This window comes from Crassostrea angulata, chromosome 6 (genome assembly GCF_025612915.1).
Source record: "Crassostrea angulata isolate pt1a10 chromosome 6, ASM2561291v2, whole genome shotgun sequence".
NCBI classification, from domain to species: Eukaryota; Metazoa; Mollusca; class Bivalvia; order Ostreida; family Ostreidae; genus Magallana; species Magallana angulata.
In genome coordinates, this window is record NC_069116.1 from 12,721,780 (window position 1) to 12,737,615 (window position 15,836).

Below are 15,836 nucleotides of genomic sequence, written 5' to 3' on the forward strand. Positions count from 1 at the left end.
CATTTGTGATACTAAAAAACCCACATTCTTCTCAACAAGCTTAATCTTTGTTATGTAACAGTGTCAAATAACAAGATGAATGAGGCAGTTGGACCAGGGGTGTAAGCTATTATGATAATGCAATGAAGAGTGAAAAGCAATTGAGTAACTTAATTAACTTTATAAGATAAAGCTTTTATAAACTTATTCAATTTGTACCGGATTGTATGTACTGGTAAATTTCACTTAGAATTACCACTCTTGGTTAAAAAAAAGAATGCTGTAGTATAGTTGAGGAAGATTCATGATAAAATTAAGATTGGTTGTAAGATATGAAGTGAATTGTGTATGGTTTGTGTTAAATATCTTCCAAGTGATTTACTTAAAAAGTACATTTAAAAAAGTACAGTAAAACTCATATTCAGCATGTCAAAGGAATTTGTAAAATTACTTTTCAGTATCCATTACTTACAAGTCCTTAATTTATGGTGAGTATTGGAAATTCCGATACAGTGAAACTTCTCTGTTTACTTATTTTCCTCCCAATGAATACAGCTGCAAAGGTTCGATCATTGAATCTCTTCCTTGGGAAATGAAGATAGTTTCATTGCAGGGCTCTCAATTGGAGGCAGCAAAAGGCAATTAATTGCAATTTGTAAACCAGTGAAAATATATAGTTTCATATCTTTACTACAAATGTATTAAAAACCTTGTACTGTTAAAATTGAAGAATGTGTTTGAAGATAAACACTTTAAAAGTTTAATATAAATAAAATATTATGAGAGATTCTTAACCCACCAGAATTTGATACATAAAATGTATCCATACATAAACTTGATCAGATTTCACTGTTTCAGGGGAGAAAAAAAACATTGTTTAGAATTTGCTGGAGATACCAAAGATTTTTCACTTTATCCATGGTTTCCAATTATACTCTTGTTTGTATTAACAAGATTTACTGTATCTTTTAAATTATCCTTTTTCCCAATCCACTATCTGTTCCGCATTTTAGCAGCAACTGTTGGTACAGTGAAATAGTGAATTTTGTGCACCATATGCAAATCAAATGTCATACCTTCTATGCCTTTGTCCTGTTGTTCTTTTCCCCATGTATTTTTTTTTTATAGTTGTCTTTGTAGCTCTTTATCTGTTGATCAGTTGTTAATAAGTTCAGTAACAGTATTTATTTATTTGAGTTCTAATAAAATTAAAACTCTGGAGTGGAGACACAGGGTTTTGACAAAATCAGAGCAAAGGAAACACTATGTATCAGTTATAATCAAACTATTCTATCTATGATACATTTTCTCTCCTCCTTTCTCAGATTGTATCTATACTCTAGCTGTGAAGAAAGATTTTGTTGTCACTAAATTCTACCTTCTTAGTATCACAGTTAGATTATTGAGCAGTACCTACTCTGTTGAATTAAAACCAGCACTGTCCTGCTATCCTTTTAATGGCTCAGCCTTAAATATGACTTCTATAGATTTAAACTAAGGAATATTCCACAAGGATATACTACATGTGAAATTAGAATTGAAATTGGAAAGAAAAACAGATTTTCCTTTGAAAATTGTTCTCAGTCTTGAGCTGCAAACTATGCCAAGTAACCAATAAATTCTTTCCATTTTCTGTTGCTTTGCCTCTCTGAAACTATAAATCTACCATGATAGATGTGGTATGTTTGGACTTAGTTTTGCCAAGTCTCATTTCCCAATGTTTCCAGCTAGAACTGAAAATAATGAAAAACAAAGAAGTTTCTATGTGGTAGATGTCATCAACCATGCCAATGGCAGTACAGTTGGGGCGCTGGAGCAAATCACCTTCATCAAATCTAAACAAAATTACTCCACACTGTGTTGATCTTGCATAATACACTGTTGTTTGTCAAAGGGGGGTAACTCAGGAGAAAAAGTAAAGCAGCATATTAGATATTAGTCTGGTTTTTTGTCACTGTTTGGCAACAATATTGCATGGGGTTTATGAGCTAAAAAATCGAGGCTAAATAAGATCTTTCTGTGGGTTTTTTTCCTACACTTTGATCTTACTGTCTTGGAAATATTTTTATCTGAAGTTATGGTATTTCTGTGGCATCAGTTCCTGGTTGTGTGCGTAATTGGTGGTGGATATAGGGCACAAGAGGATAAACCTTCTTAATCACTGTTCCCAATCTTCATCTGTAAATATTCTTTGACTACATGAGAAAAATTAATGAAAAAAAATTCAGAAGGTTTTAGCTGATGAGTGTAATTTTTGTGAATAATACACTGTACCTGTATGCTTTTAACTAAAGAGGGCAAATCAATACGTGAAAATTATTGAGATTTATGCTTCAACACCTTACCCTTCTTGTTTTCTGTCTGAAAATAATTTGAAATAAATGATATTTTAATTCTTATCATGCTGATAAAAAAAACCCAGTCAAATAAAAGTTTTGAAGGGGTTTAGGGATTGAAGAAAGGTTAGCACCTATAAATTGATCAATAGTCCTTTGTTATACACCTTGAGAAAAGATCTAATGTACACACATGCAAAATAATCCTTTTTTAACTACATTTTGACTATAAATAATACAGAACCCAAAACTTATTACATGTATTGGTTTAAAATGATATTTGGCTATTCAAAGACAACATGCAAAATAATTGGTCATCTCAGTGTACAGTCGGCGAGGTGACCAGAGTGAGTTTCTAGCTGAGGCTCTTGCATAAATTGGCCTTATGTTGAGAAATCACAACTTCACTGAAAGAAATGATATAGATAAAGATATCCTTAGTCAAACTGGGCCACAATCAATGCCACAGCAGACATCATCCAGGAATATCTTGTCATTTATGGGGGGTTTGGAATGACATGGTGCATATCTAAGAATTATATAATAAGCTCAAATCCATTCCACTGATCCTGATTTATATACATCTAGACATGATATCAATAGTTTAGCACCAAAACTGCATTCAGGCAGCAGAGGCAGTGCATTCAGGTTCTGAATTTTAGCAGAGGCAGTGCACTTTAGTTCCTGAATTACATCTATGATACTATGATAAGATTGAAATATGATTCAGAGCACTGGGAAGTTTTTGTTGTAGATACATGCATATATGTGTGCACCCCGGTATATAAACACATAATTTTTTGGTTTTTTATTTATAGAATCAAAGATGTTGGTCAAACTATGGCTTCTAAATACAGAGAAATATACCACAGGTAAGAAGATGTTGATTTCTGCTGGTTTAAAAAAAAAAAGATTAAAGTATCCCACAAAGAAAAGCGAATGTGTGAAATATTGGTTGTGCACCATATAGTGAAATCCTGTCAAGATTGTGTCACAGTTAAGGTAACCTGAGTGGTAATGGTACACCAGGGCAAGTTGTTCCCCAATCAATCACTGTCATATTTCTGCTACAGTGGTGAGCTCTGCATGGCGTACAGAAACACAACTGCCTAGAGCTGGTGCTATGTACACAATGTTTGATCAGAACCACATTAATAAAGGCAGGTGAAAGCTATTATACCAAAAGTGTTAAATTTCTTCCATTAATTTTTTTTTTCAAGTTATGACATTCATAACATTTGAACCGTCAACTCTGTACAGCAAGGAAAATTAATAATATAGAGAGAAGGAGTAATTTCCAGACCAATCTTTGACTTTTGTGTTCATATTTTCTCTTATTCTGACAGATATCATTAATTGTAGTAAACATTTATTTTAAAGGGAGTTGTTTTTATTCAAATTACATTCATAAATATCCCCGTTGCAAGGATGAATGGTTATCCGGCTTCCCTATCAGTGCAAGTTCACAGACAAAAAAAATGAAAAATACAAATAAAGTATTTTAAACATTAGGTGAATATAAAACCATGGAAAATTTTTATAAATTTTAAACTGAAAAAATCCAGATGTGTCCTCTAGATACACTTTTCAAGATTCTTATTAATAATGATTCCATAGAGATAAAAAAAAAAAGAATGAATAGGTATAGTGACCATATATTTTAGAACAAACAGTATCTCTTAATTAGGTATGTTACATTTCATATATGAATAGTAAAGCACAATTGAAAGGTTAGCAATTGTGTTTAGAGAAAATTATACAATGGTATCAAAGTTATTCCCCTTTGTTGAACTCTTCACTAGGGACTTCCAGTTTCTGTGGATGACAGATGTTGAGACAGTAAACAGCATTACAATGGCTTTCCTAGCAACACCAGTCATTCTAGTCCTTAACACACAAACTCACTACTACTACTTCCCAGATTTTGAGGTCAAGGACATTACCATAGAAACAATGTCAGACTTCCTCAACCGAGTCAGAGATGGAAACATTCAGGTATAGTCAAAGATGAGAGTCGGAGAGAGAGAAATGTTATGGTACTTGAAGGAGGTATCGGAGACCTCTGTTTTGTGACATGCTTTTTTGTATCCTGGCATCATGGGTTTCCGATAGTCTAACACTAAACGCTGCCTCTAATGGCTGTCTTTTTAGTTAACAATTTTGAAACTTAATCATTTTTAACCTCAGAAATGGCATTGAAAATTGCTGATACAAAATCATAGTTAGTCTTCATCATCATGTGCAATTTCTAGCTTTAAAAAAACTAGATGCCACATTCGAGTAATTAAAATATGCGTCATGTGTCTTCAATAGTAGGATACAACAACATTTTTTTGTGTAAATCGACCAAATATTTGATTTTCCCCATAGCTTCATTTCATCACTTATGATTATTACGGTACCGTCATTTGTATGACTATTAACATTTTTATCTCAGAAGAAGATTGATTTATAGCTCTCCTAGGATTGCAAACTAAGAAAAACTTTACTTAGTCGTCTGATAATTTTAGCATGTAAATCATAGTCAGAAACTGTTTGACAGGATGATATGTTATTTTAGATACTGTAATATCATAGTTGGGCTTTTGGCAATTTTAGTGACTCTAATTTAAGTAATAGAGAAGATTCGTTTCTTACGAGTTCCTTGAGTAATTGTGCGATTTTAACCATTTCACACAATATTACTTTGTTAGTATACATGTACATGTATAAAGATAAAAGGATATTTCGTACGCCATGTGACATATAAGAAATTAGGAAAATGACGTCATTTTGGAGAAAACTCATGCAACCAAAATAAACTATCGGAAACACATGATGGCATGATGCATTCAACATGAGGAATATACAATTGAAACTCAATTTTGAGTCTTTGTTGATTAACAAGACATAGCCACCACATTTAATTTATAATGGTAGTAGCACTCACCCTTGCTATCAGGATTCACCTCTGTGGTTAGCTTCAAATTGCAACTTCTTGTACCTTTCTGACAAACAAAAAACAATCTGGAATGTATTGCGTAGGCATTCATGACAACCCCCTTCCCTTTTTTATCAAACTATATAAATACAGGGAAGTATATTATCTTATAAACACCAAAATAAAACTATTCAAGGCAGTCTAACAAGACATAAATTGATGGAATTTGGCGATTCTGTTTTATATAAATGTTTTAGATTTGTGGTGCTAACACATTTGTGGTGCTTTTCTGAGCTCTGTTGCACCTGGGTCATTAAAGACCTCTTAAATAAAACTGTCCACCACAGGTGCCCAAATCCAATGTAAATACAATCTTTGGTACCTCCAACACTAGTTTTCTGTTCATGGTACTCAAAGTCCTTTCATAACCACAATCCCCTGTGGATGTCAATTAACCAGGTATACCACTTATTGTGGTAAAGTTCACAAAATGGAACTTTTATTTTCAGCTATGTATAGGTTCTTGCACTTTAATATGAAATAAATTTACTGTCAGTTTTGAATATAAATTGCTGAAAAGGTTTAAAAAATACCATTAAATGGATATCACTGAATGATATATCAGTTTATAATATAGTTTCCCGATTTCTTTTGATATTTCAGCCTATGGGTGGAACTGGCTTTCTTCAGCGACTAAAGAGAATATTTTACGATTTATTTACCACAGTCATTGTAAGTACATTCATCTTATATTCTTTTTTATTTGTTCAATAAAAGAAATTTCTAAGAACTTCAGTTTGAAATAATGAATTTAGTGATTATTTATTCGAAAGTATGATACACATCTTATCATGTTCATCAGTACAATAATATACATGCACATTAGAGATACCCATTAATAACTTTCTATAATCATCCATTTTTTTCCATAAAAATGTACAGTAGTAATTAAAAGTAATCTGTTCATCATTTGTCCTTTGTCTACAGAGCATTTGGCAGTCCTCTCGTTGGCTGTTCCTGTTAATGTTCGGCCTCCCCACGGCTGTTGTAAGTATAGTCTGTTATAGTATATGTTGTATGGAGGGAGCTGATGATGTTCCAGAGGAAGACAGCGACTTGGAAGAGGAGGGAGAAGAGGAGACAGGTCAAGGTCAGGAATAGTAACAGCTGTATCAATGTCCGATGACTATTACTATATATTATATATATATATACAGTTAAACTTTGATAACACAAACACTGATATCTCGAATACAATGGATGTATCGAAGTGATTGGTAAGCCCCAACCAATTACTTTTCAAGTATTTTATCCTTGAAAACTCTGATATCTTGAAGTTTTCAAACAGTACCATCTAGTTCAAGATAACGAAGTTTGACTGTATATAAATGAAAGGGGTATTAACAAAATAAACCAAATGAATACTGGTGATTTGCCTTTATTTCAGAAATAGAAAACTTGGAGTCTTCAAAACCATTTCATGAAAAAGCTGATTGATGGTGGAAAAATATATATTACAGTAATTCACATTCCAAATTAGAAGAGAATGGAAGGCTCTCTATGTTTCAAAGAAAGTAAATCTCACATAATTGGGGCTAAGTTTCTTAAAGTCAACAACACATGCTGGTCAAATGTGGATAGCCAGTCAATGTCAGTTTATTACATTTAAAATTATAAAAAGAAACTCTGAGTTTAATTTGAAGAATTTTTTGGGAACATGATATTATAAGAAGAGCCTGATAATAATGTGAAAAAATTGTTCACCTTTGGTTGAAAGAAAATTATATAAGCCGTTCAGGATTGAATCATACCAGTTGTTTACAAGGGGCTATTGATCATTACTATCCCCCCATAGTCGGGATGGTACTAGGTGTACGTGATTGGTGTCTGTATCTCCATAACTATTGCGTCATCTTGTCTTTTTAATGAAATGTCAGCGTCATAATCATGTACTTAAATCAAGGTAATTTCATACTTACATGTAATTATCCATCAGGATAAGTGTACAACTGTGTTTCAATAACCTTTTTTTTTAATGTAATACATCAAATTTGTGGCTTTTGTTAATGAACAGTTTAGATTGCATCTATAGGCCATCATATCATGGTTTATACCAAACTGTGTCATACAACCGTTTCTGATGATCTCATTCATTCATGTTATTTGTAGTTCTCTTTTTAAATGAATGTAACGATGCAGCAACTAGTGGCATTGATCATGTATCTACATGTAAAATGTGTACAAGTTTCTTGAGATACACCTTCAGATGTTGCAGGGGCAATTTTTTGTTTTATTGATCTGCTCGCATTATACTTTGCAATAGGAGGAAGGCTTAAAAATTCATTACTTTTTGTTCGTGACAGAAAAACCTTTAACATATACATGTATGTTCGCATTATATGCCACGTTGTGGTGGTGACATTTTATTAACAAATGTTGCATACAGATCCATGTAAAACTTTTCTTATTTATTGAAATCTTGCAACTTTGCCTTGGTTTGGGATTTGGAGATGCAATGTAGACCAGTGTCTGTTGGATATCTTTTTCTTCTGTGATCATAACCTTTGCTTTCTGAGAGTTTATGAATTGGTGTAACTGAATTTGTAATTCAGCAGGTGGAGTTTACATTTTTGCTATGGATATTTTTTATACAGATTGTTAGAAAATATAATGGTTTTTTTTTAATGTATGTGATTTTACATTGAATGTTAGATAGTAGCTAAGAAAAAAATATGACTGATTGGAATATTATTTATAAAATTCAATTTGCAAGATCAATTCTACTATGTACTCACCAAACATCATAAACTGCAGTTACTTTTCAACTTTAATGTTTACAAAGATGGACGTTGTTGTGTACCGGTAATTGAAGTCTGATATGAAATATTGTGTAAATGTTTTGAAGGATAGGCAATATATGGTAACTTTATTTCCAGATAGTCCTGGGTATTTAAGCACATTCTTATGTTTGGATCGAGTGCTTCTTGACAGTGATGAATGTTGTAAATTATTTTCTTAAATACAGACCCTGAAACGTGCTACTACACCTCTAAAACGAACCGTACCGTTCCGTGCAAGAAACGAACCGTACCGTTCACAAAACGAAACGTACCGTTCACAAAGCGTACCGTACCGTTCACAAAACGAACCGTACCGTTCACAAAGCGAACCGTACCGTGCAAAAAGCGTGCAAGATAATTTATGCAAGACCCGCCTCCAGACGGACAAAAAAGCGTACCGTACCGTGCAATAAGCGTGCAACTTCCATGTAAGGCTTATTGACCTAATGTCTTTAGATGAGTACGGACGGAGATTATCGCTGACCAGATAAGTTCAATATTTAGCTAGATTTTTAATACGGGATTAGATAACACATACTAAGATTTAAAACTATTATACTTATTAAAACAATTACAAAAATATTTCCTTTCTTAGACCGTAATCATTTCTTTGTTTTCGACAAAACTTGCATCGGCGATTTCTTAAACATTGTAAACTATAACGTTCACACAATTATATTTATTAAATAATTTTATTAAATGCAAGCATTGAACGGGAAAAAGTACACGCCTTCCATAAAATAACTTTCAACTTTATTTCCCGCATAGCTGGTATTGGCGTCGTGATTTCACATGAACAAAAATCACTCGCGCGAAACACGAGTACAGAAGCTGATATTTGGTTCTATACACAACAGGTGTTATTGTCTTTCTTTGTTTTTTAGCAGTTATTGTACTTTACAACTAACTCTGTATGTTTGGACGCTTAAACAGGTGTACACGAGATGCCGATATTCACACCTTTCCACGGACACCTGTTAGGTAACTCATCACAATCTGTCGTGTGTATAGTCTACATATATCTTACTTATACTTTGTTAGTTTCATGGCTTTTCTTAATCTCTAGAAAACAAAAGAACTGTCTGTAGAAATGAACACAAACAACTACACGTAAGACTATCGGCGCGTAGATCCGTAGAACAATTCAGCGACTCTGTACATGCGGGATTTTCACATATTAACTTGCGATAAAATATCATTTACCGGGTAACATTAATGTATCAAAAAATGATTAATTACATCATAAATAGTTGAATTAGATAACAAGTACATGTAAGCACAAACACAGCTCTTTTTAAATTCATTTTCAATCTAATATCTGTGATGTGAAATAGCGTCGAAATTTTAACCGTCGAGATCAATCTATATGTACATCGTCCACTGTATAAACTTTTAGTCATTGTGTTGAAATCGTTGTGAAAACCATGAGTCTAAAATAAATGAATTAAATTCATACAAATAAAAATCTAATAATTCAAAATTGTTTGTACACAATCACATACACCCTCAAATTGAGAGAGAGAGAGAGAGAGAGAGAGAGAGAGAGAGAGAGAGAGAGAGAGAGAGAGAGAACTTGTGTGTTGATTATAATACTTAAATTAAAGTTTTATTATTGAACTTTATTATTTCGCGTTTTAGTTTCTATAGTTGGTCATTTGAGCGGGATTTTATCTCAGGACTCCACGTGCTTCGCCTGTCAATCAGTTTAAGTATAACAGTACAGATCACGCCATGCGCCGCGTGCTACTTGGCTCCTCCTATATGGCTAGAAGAAAATTATCGAATGAAACATTTTTGTTTTATGTTTTCTTAAATCCCTATTGAAAAGAGTGTTCCTATTTTAAATTATTCAACAATAATTTCTTTCCGATTTCATGATTATAATTCAGGTACTGGCGATCAGAGTCGTTTTCCCTCGCTGTCGTATTATTTTGTTACTTGATAAATTCTTATACATTTATCCCTTTTAACATTCAATTGTTGATTACCGGGTATTTTTTCGTGTCCTATTTACAACAAGTTTGTGTGAAAAAAGGTAAATAAAATATAAACAGGTTAGTCTGCATTTGTAAAACGTCAGCTAAATCGCATGCATACAGTGAAGAGCGGACACTTGTTCAACAGAATGATAAATATCGCCATTACATATATAAAAGTTATTGACTTGTTGTGTACATGTATATCCAGTTGTGTACATATCGTAAGAATATGTTACATACACATGTATAGTTTAACGGAAAAACAAAAACTAATTGTCATATTTTGACTATACACGCGATCTTAGTTCAGAAAAGAGAAGCGATGACGGGTTACATGTAGGTATCATCTGTGTGTACGAACAATTGCAGAAAATCATAGAATCAATATTTAAATAAATAAAATTCGTGTCAAAAAACTATATAACAGTTTAATTCAAGATTTCTTATCTGAAATTCATTGTTTATCTTATCATTAATTTTACATCGTCAATTCACTAAGGAAATCGGCAGTAGTACTACAGTAGTACGCAATAAGGAATGATCATACGAATTATGAATAATAACAACTAGCCGAGAATCAAGACAACGATAAAGGAAACTTAAGAAATATCGGAATAAAGTCGGGGCAATTTTTTGTAGAAATTTTAAATGGATTAGAAATATTTAATGACTTCAACTTAAGTACATGTATAGAAATAAAAACTTTAGACGATTTGTAAAATTATCGACAGCTCGCTGAATTAACAAAAATATATCGGATTAAAGTCAAACAGTTCTTTTAATCTATCTTAATGATTACATTTATCTAAATTAAATACTAATAATAACAGATTGATCAAAATTAAAATTACCCCCGCTTCCCGGTTGTCACTGAGTACACAATTCGCGCAACGTATCAAAAACGGGGAAACGGATGGAAGTCCTGATTTTAAATAGATCGATTGAAATACTTTTGTAATATATCATAAAAATAAAGAAAAATTCTTGTCATAATTACCACCATGCAGAAGTAGATCGGGCAAAAACTAAACAAAATTATATCGAGAAAAATCAAAGCGTGCAGGCCACGCCTACCTCATTAATAAAGCGCGCAAACCGTTCACAAAGCGTGCAGCTATTTTTAGCAAAGCGTACCGTGCAAGAAGCGAACCGTTCCGTTCACAAAGCGTACCGTACCGTTCACAAAGCGAACCGTACCGTTCACAAAACGAACCGTACCGTTCAAAAAACGTAACGAACCGAACCGTGCAACTGGTGTAGTAGCACGTTTCAGGGTCTGTAAAATTATGTATATTCCCTGAAAGTGTTGTCTTTGTTCTGTATTCCTGAATTATACTGGTGACATTACATGTGTTTGTATATCCTCCTGCCACTACTGGTAATAACAGCCATTGCTGTGGTTTCATCAATATTCATGGCATCAGTTTTCGTGGTTTTAATCAAATTAAATTTCCAGGATATGTAATTTGTGGACAGTGGTCCAAACAGTACAATATGGTATCTGATTTTGACTGAACAATGATATCTAAAAAAATATGTGCTCAACAAATACTGATGAAACCACAGTATACTGTTGTCATGAAAACATAAACCAAAAACAGCACTTCTTCACTAAAAAATCTTTAATACACTTGTGTAACAAAAAGTCAAGGGAACATCACTTGCACACTTAGGGAGGGATATGGACATAACAGGTAACAATTTAAGATTCAACAATATAAAAAGGAGGAATGTCTCAATTCTAAAGGTTATTACCTGCCTGGCAGTCTAATTTTTTTTTAGGATAATGCTGCTAGCTGTTGATTTGCTTACACAATGGAAGACTGATGATTTTTTTAATAGAAAAAAAATGAAGACCTTTTTTTTGTAAATTAGAAAATAATTATCAAACACACAATCATAAAATACATAATGGTGATGCAGAAATCTTGTTTATCAACTTTTGAGGAGAAGGAAATGAATAAGAGCTCACAACCATTTGGTTGTATAAAGCTGACATCAAACAGATGGTCAAAATTATGAAGTAATGATTGTACCGTAAAACTGTGTATGAACATATCCAAGTTGTAGGCTTTATTTTCCAGAAAAAGACTATCCTAAAAAAATTATCTTTATCAGAATCTTGAATAAAATAATTTCCTAATCCCATACATTGGCACAGCCTGCTTAGCGGTGTTTATCTTACACTTACATCCAGCATTCAAACTGTATAGACAGAGAGAGAGAAAAGAGATGTACAGGTCTCGAAAAGAAAATACCAAAACTAAAATATACATGCAAGCAGTACCATACTGCACTCAACATTGCATTGTCCCACCTATTGAATATTACCGGTAATGTGAACCTAAAAGGTTAGAGTTCACCATCTATAAAAAATCTACATGTACCATAATTTGAATCCTTCCCACAAGTATTTATTGACTGTTACATTATTTAGAAAAGGAGAAAAGGGGCCAAAATCTAGCTACATCTGTGGAAGATTCACTAAAATATGGTAAATGGAATAATGACTGTTTTTTACTGGGGATAAAAGCATGAACTTTGACCCCTAATTATTTTACTCTGGCACTGCCAACAATCATGAATATGGACTGATATACACATAAAATGATTAAATAATTTAATAAAGATTATGCTCTTACAAAAAGTAAAAAAAAAAAACATACAAAATTATGATAGATAACACTGCAATACATGTACTACAGTAACTAGACTATTGAATTATGTTTGTGTACAAATACATCTTAATGGTCTAAAATATATGTAGCACAAATATATCGTCTAACTAATATAAAGGTTTAGAGCAATGCTCAAAATCAAATTGAACACTTCATATATTGCATCAACAAATGTATAATGTTATAGTGGGTGAGAATAAAACTGGGATTTGAATATAAAAAAAATTAAAAAGGAATTTTGTCTAAATACTAAACATCTTTTATCACAGACAATCTAAGAAGGGTAACTTCATCTACATCCTAGTTGGATATTCTATAAGTTAATTTAGGGAACATGTCATTCATGGTTTCTGAAGAGAATGTATTGCTCTGTCATTAAAATAGTGAGACTTTGTTCAAAATCAAAAATATGATTTGTGCGTAATATTTTTAATTCTTCAAACTTTTGAAAGTTAATATGAATTTATCCTATTTTATGTAGCAGACACATTCTTGTTCAATGTAAATTGCTCTTTCATTAAAATAGTGAGATTTGTTCCCAATCAAAAATATGATTTATGCAAATCGCAGTTCCAAAAAGATTTTTAATTCTTTTAAACTTTTCAACTTTTGAAAGTTAACATGAATTTATCCTATTTTATGCAGCAGACATTCTTGTTTCTAGCAGAAAATGTATGAAAAACATAAAATTTGTTATCAAGCACTATTCACTCAAAGTAAAGCATCCCAATATAATTGTGTTGCATTTCCACAAGCTGCTAGTTTTCCACATATTTAAATAAGTTTAAAATATAAATATTTGTTCCACAAAAAATTGGGCCCTCCGGATACATGTATATAGGTATAACTGTAAGGTTGCTCTAATATCTATGAAAAATTTGATGATTATGAGAAAAATCAAGAGCAGTTTATGTTTATGTTATACTGCTTAAAGGGGGCAGATATTGATTACAGATTGAATAACAAAATTTGATGTTGATGTTTGCAGACAAAAGAAAAAAAAATGGACAGGATGAAAGTTTTTTTTCATTTTTTTTTCGAAATTAAACTTTGTAGATATATCAAGATTAGTGGCTGATATTTCAAGTATGGTCTCTCAACATCTGTGAAAAATGCATTTCATTTCAACATTTAGCAAGATAATACATACATATATGTATAGAATTGATTTCAGTTAGTCAATTTCAAACAGTCAAAATCTATATTTACACAAGATCAATAGCAAGTGCCTGGAACTATATGTTAAAACTCTATCTGTATGAAAGTACATGTATATTCATGTGTTATCTACACTTGTCTGTATCTGATTATAAAGCACTTTTTCGGGGAAAACTTGCAACCCTCACAAAATTTAGCACAATAAATCCTTTGTCAAAAAATATACTCTTGAAACAAATATAACAATAAAATGTAAAATTTCAAAGATGAATACAACAGTTAGTAAGAAATTTCAGAGCATGCTTTTCATAAAAATGGAAAAAAGGCCACATTTTGTTTCAAAAATATACTGTACACATCCTTTTTTGGTGTGAAGTCGTGTAACAATTACATAACTATAATTGAATTAAACCTGAGGGCTCTATACATCCAGGGATTAATGGTTAAATGAGTGATCTATCCCTTTCTTTGCCATAGAGAACACAATGATATTTGAAAAATGAATGTTATTCAAGAAAGAATTAAATATCAAGATGCTGAACTAATTGTGACATCCTATTAAACCATGATTTCATCCACATTTTCTATTGCACCTTCGCCCAAAGATTCAGACTTGTCTGAGTCAGAGGTACGTTTGGAACTGTCTGAGTTTTCCTCCTCTGATTTCTCCTGCTTGTCACCAGACTTCTCTGAGTCACCATTTTCTTGCACTTCAGATTTCAAAGAACTTTTCACTGCAATGAAAATGGTCATTTTCAGGAAATACAATCTATGAAAACATGTATGGATGCAAGGAAATATAAAATATGATAAATTTTGTAAAAAAAAAATAAAATAAAATAACACTAATAAGTGAAATCCATTGTACCAGTAGTGAAAAAGATAATACATTTTCCAATATTTTTGGTCATACATGTGCTTATAAAATATATAGAAGAAGGTCAGAATAATGTTGCAGTTAACTTTTATAATTTGTGACATATACTTGTACCTACATAATTTGTGACATATACTTGTACCTATATAATTTGTGACATATACATGTACCTATATAATTTGTGACATATACATGTACCTATATAATTTGTGACATATACATGTACATATAGGTAATACAAAATGAATATACTGATAAATTTGTAGATACATTATTGAATAGGAATATAGAAATTTTACATGAAACATTTTTGGGTAGAGAACTGGATTTGCTGGATGCAGGGGGGTTTTCTGGTTCAGGTAGTCTTTGGCTGAGTCGTTTAATTTTCTCCCCGACGGACAGTCGTAGTGTGGCGGAGTCCACCACGACCCCACTGTCATCACTCTGAGTAGAGTGGGCCTCTTTTCTACTGTCAGCAGCAGACTCCTTACTTTCCAAACTCTCCCTAGAAACTCCCTTCTCTGTTGCTAATAATAAAGAAATATGCATATGGAAAGACAGAAGGGTTATATTAAGGAGCAGAATAGAAGACTTGCTATTGACAACTTTTATTCACATTATTATGTAGTGGTATCCTGCTTAAAAATAATATATTTATCTCATATTGTATTCTTTCTCTGTAAAAGAATCATGAACAGATAAGATAATGATTTAATCAAAAGATATATAGCAAAGAGGATTAATTGGAAATAACTGCAACTGTGATTAATATCAAACTCAATTTAGCAGTCATTAACAGTTGAGTTTGTAGCTTTCTGTTACATTAAAAAAAAAAGACTGTTATCCACACTAACATTCCGGATCAGATTTTCGGCTCTTGTTTGATGGTTTTGGAGCCTTAGGTGGTGGCTTTGGCCTCAGGGGTAAGGGTTTAGAGATGTCTGCAAGAATAGTACACAGATAGAAAAATATTTGTTATCAGACTGGAGAAACAAGACACTTCGGCTGTTGTTTGGACCTCTTTTCACAGATCCATTTCTATTGAAATTCAACAACTTGATTGTGTTAA

General features: G+C 32.5%; 2 protein-coding genes across 2 annotated transcripts in view; one reads left to right on the forward strand and one right to left on the reverse strand.

Moving 5' to 3' along the window:
- The window catches only part of LOC128187675 (protein disulfide-isomerase TMX3-like), a 45,820-nt gene extending 37,569 nt beyond the window's left edge, over window positions 1–8,251 (forward strand). The window contains exons 10-14 of the mRNA XM_052858093.1: window positions 3,134–3,187; window positions 4,118–4,310; window positions 5,899–5,967; window positions 6,223–6,385; window positions 6,683–8,251. Of these exons, the coding sequence (XP_052714053.1) occupies window positions 3,134–3,187; window positions 4,118–4,310; window positions 5,899–5,967; window positions 6,223–6,385; window positions 6,683–6,732 (529 nt within the window). The 3' untranslated portion in view covers window positions 6,733–8,251. The remainder of the gene's footprint in view (window positions 1–3,133; window positions 3,188–4,117; window positions 4,311–5,898; window positions 5,968–6,222; window positions 6,386–6,682) is intronic.
- A 3,409-nt stretch (window positions 8,252–11,660) lies between these two features.
- LOC128190642 (F-actin-uncapping protein LRRC16A-like) overlaps window positions 11,661–15,836 on the reverse strand; it is a 57,631-nt gene continuing 53,455 nt past the window's right edge. The window contains 4 exon segments of the mRNA XM_052862759.1: window positions 11,661–14,579; window positions 14,581–14,624; window positions 15,067–15,294; window positions 15,622–15,708. Of these exon segments, the coding sequence (XP_052718719.1) occupies window positions 14,475–14,579; window positions 14,581–14,624; window positions 15,067–15,294; window positions 15,622–15,708 (464 nt within the window). The 3' untranslated portion in view covers window positions 11,661–14,474.